The sequence below is a fragment of the Galeopterus variegatus genome, unplaced genomic scaffold (genome assembly GCF_000696425.1).
Source record: "Galeopterus variegatus unplaced genomic scaffold, G_variegatus-3.0.2 Scaffold2594, whole genome shotgun sequence".
NCBI classification, from domain to species: domain Eukaryota; kingdom Metazoa; phylum Chordata; class Mammalia; order Dermoptera; family Cynocephalidae; genus Galeopterus; species Galeopterus variegatus.
In genome coordinates, this window is record NW_007728705.1 from 269,712 (window position 1) to 273,055 (window position 3,344).

The following is a 3,344-nucleotide window of genomic DNA, read 5'->3' on the forward strand; positions in this document are numbered from 1 at the left end:
GACAACACCAAGTCAAGGGTTAAGATCCCCTTACCGGTCATCTTTTAATAAAAAAAAAAAATTAAACCTTCAAATGATTTGGACTGGTTGAATTTAGCCTTTGGTGGGAACAAAGACGTGAGTGACCTTGAGCATGGAAATCCTCAAGTTCTCCAGCTGTATTTTGCTGCAAAAGCTTTAACTTTTTCCTTTCTCTCTGGATTTCCTTTTCCTTTCGACATGGAGGCTTACTGAAATCAGCCCCTTTGTCGGGCTCAGGAACTGTAACCACCAGACTTGAGTACTGCAGCACAGTGGCCTCATTACTTGGGTCTCTCTGGTGCTTCCTATAAACACCACAAGGCATGATGACGTTCTTGTGAAACACCTGCAGTCGCTCAGGTTCCTTACGGTGACCTTTGTCCACTGCTTCTGTGTTCTGGTTGAAACAGCAGTACTGGGGGTTTTCAAGTGAAGGCAGGCACTGCTCAGTGGATATCCAAACATGTGCCTCAAGACACAACAAACCAGAAGGTCTATACTGACCCTTATATTTCAACTCGGGACATGAATGGGTGTAGACACTCATTTATTAATAGCTGAGTTGAGATATTTTCTCATAAAGTCTCCTAGTAAAAGCGATTTCTCATAATGTAGAGTAGACGCCCAAAGACAGACATGAATAATCAGGATTGAAGTACAAATACACAGACGATACACAGTATGGAAGGATGTCAATCACCCCTACAGCAATGGTCTTTCCTTCAAACCAGTACTGCTGATGGAAGGAGCCACAGCCACAGTCTAGACCATTAGGGGGATTCTCTGCCTCCAAAGGTGAACTGCAAAGGAATCCTGTGGACTGGCTCACAGCTGGTTTATCAAGTGTGTCCTTGTGAATAACCCTCTGGCATTACTTACAGATCTGGTAAGACTCCCGAAATGTGGCTTTGAACTGAGAACTTGGTGGAGATGATCTCACCACCCTCACCTCTAACTTGTGGGATGCATTCTCTGGTAAAGATTCAAAAATTAAACCTTCTGGGCTGGCCCGTGGCTCACTCGGGAGAGTGCGGTGCTGATAACACCAAGGCCCCGGGTTCGGATCCCATATAGGGATGGCCGGTTAGCTCACTGGGTGAGTGTGGTGCTGACAACACCAAGTCAAGGGTTAAGATCCCCTTACCGGTCATCTTTTAATAAAAAAAAAAAATTAAACCTTCAAATGATTTGGACTGGTTGAATTTAGCCTTTGGTGGGAACAAAGACGTGAGTGACCTTGAGCATGGAAATCCTCAAGTTCTCCAGCTGTATTTTGCTGCAAAAGCTTTAACTTTTTCCTTTCTCTCTGGATTTCCTTTTCCTTTCGACATGGAGGCTTACTGAAATCAGCCCCTTTGTCGGGCTCAGGAACTGTAAGAACTTTAATGGAACATGGAGGTTCCCAGAGCCCAGCTTCTCTTCTATATCTTGTGTCTGAATCAATTCATTAGATTCTTCTCTCTTTGAGTTTTTTCCCTTCTTCTTCTCTTCACTCTCTAAGTTCTCTTTGAGGTCATCATTGAGTTTTTTAAGATCACACTGTATATCCAATTTATTTATTAATGCAAAGTCACCTGCAATGCCATGAGCCTTTGTGGAATCCATGGGCTCATCCTCACAATTTCCTTTGGAAATTTCCCCTTTAGCCAGAAATTTCAACTTTTTTTTCAAAACCTTCTTGTGAGATTTTGATGGCTGAAACTGTAAAGGTCAGAACCTTATTGAGTACTGAGGACAGCATGTTTGAGTCACGACAGGTTTGTACACGTATTTCCTACTTCTTCGCCATCCTCAGTCTGTAAGATCCTGATAATCCTGTACTGTCATGGAATGTGGCCACATGTTGCAGGACATCTTGCCCTGCTGGGAGCTGCATTCGCTGCAGTAGTAGCCAGCCTAGAGGCCCTTGTACTCCACCACTGAGGCGATGGCCACCGCCCATTGATTTTATTCTGTAGGTGATGGGAATCCACTGAATGGTCTTAAGCAGGAGAGGGACAACGTTGGACTGGCCCACAAGTGCCTGTGGGAAATCCAAGACGAGATTCCCACAGGCAGTGGAATTTATAGGTCTCAAGCTTAGGAGAAGCTTCCACATGAAAATACTATATAAAAGAAATTACATTTAGATTTTCCACTGTCTGTATTCTGAGTGCTCATTGCCCATTGCTCAGCAACAGGGGGACCAATCTGATCCCAGTGATGTCAACCCCCCCTCTACCGTGTCTCCCCACCCCCACTCCCTCTAAGGGAACCCTCTGGTTATCATACTTGTTCGAAGGAAGAAAGCAAGGAAATGAGGGTCTCAGTCAGGACATACAGTTGTTGCTTTATTGTGTTAGTCTTTCGTGTTGTTTACAGCGTCTCCCACAGAACCAGCAGGGGAAGTGACTAGGGATTCATCGAGCCAGCAGGAACCACCAGAGAATCCAGGGATGGGAACGAACGTCTGGAACTGAAGGCAAAAGGGCTGTTAGTGATAGTTTGCCCATTCCCCGGCCTCCAGTTGCTCACATGGGAATTAGAGAGGGAAACACGAAATGACTGTGTAATGGAGAACTTGGAAGATCTGCCCCTGATGGAGGATCAGAGGGAGCAGGCAGGGTTAAAGCCTGGATTTTAAGCCTCTTGTGCTGGGGACCACTTGGAGAGAGAAGGCGGGATAAGATGCATCACTAAGGAAATGTGGGGAGCATTGGAGGAGAGGCCCTGCTGTGAACAGGGAGAGGGACAGGGTGACGAATGTGGCTGGGAGGAATTTTCCAGGGGGCAAGGGTGGGGAAAGGTTCGGGCAGGCGCACTCATTCCGTCCACTCCTTCTTAATGGACAGGTTCCACTCCCAGGTGAGGTGGTCATGCTTGTCATCGTCGGTAAAGAAGGACTTGTTGTGGTATGTGCCCCGGGCCAGCATGCCCTTGGGAGCCTCCTCAATGGGAGTTAGGAATTCATACTCCTCTGGCCGGGGCCCGTAGCTGCCAACCATAAATGTTGCTTTATCCACTAGGAAGAAAGGAAAGTTCATTAGGGTGAAGTCTGATAGAGAAAAAATACACACTGCAAACCTGAGAATTTGGAACACAGCTTACAGTGACCAAAGCCAAGAATAATAGTTTCCAAGCCTGGCTAAACATCAGACTTATCTGGGACTTTTTTTTTTCTTCTTTAAAAAATTTTTTTATTGGAGTGCTTTTTAACGATCCATTTCCTTTACCCCACTCCCAAAGGCTATGACTCAGTAGCCTGCTGTAGGGTCCAAGGATCACTGCATTTTAAAAGCACCAAGGCTGATTCTGAGTATCAGGAAATTTGGGGAACCAGTGCC

At 45.8% G+C, this 3,344-nt stretch overlaps 1 protein-coding gene and 1 pseudogene across 1 annotated transcript in view; both read right to left on the reverse strand.

Moving 5' to 3' along the window:
• Positions 1 to 61: 61 nt before the first annotated feature.
• Positions 62 to 1,962, reverse strand: LOC103598387 (annotated as a pseudogene).
• A 368-nt stretch (positions 1,963 to 2,330) lies between these two features.
• ARHGDIB (Rho GDP dissociation inhibitor (GDI) beta) overlaps positions 2,331 to 3,344 on the reverse strand; it is an 11,469-nt gene continuing 10,455 nt past the window's right edge. The window contains exon 5 of the mRNA XM_008582380.1: positions 2,331 to 3,022. Coding sequence (XP_008580602.1) covers positions 2,823 to 3,022 — 200 coding nt within the window. The 3' untranslated portion in view covers positions 2,331 to 2,822. The remainder of the gene's footprint in view (positions 3,023 to 3,344) is intronic.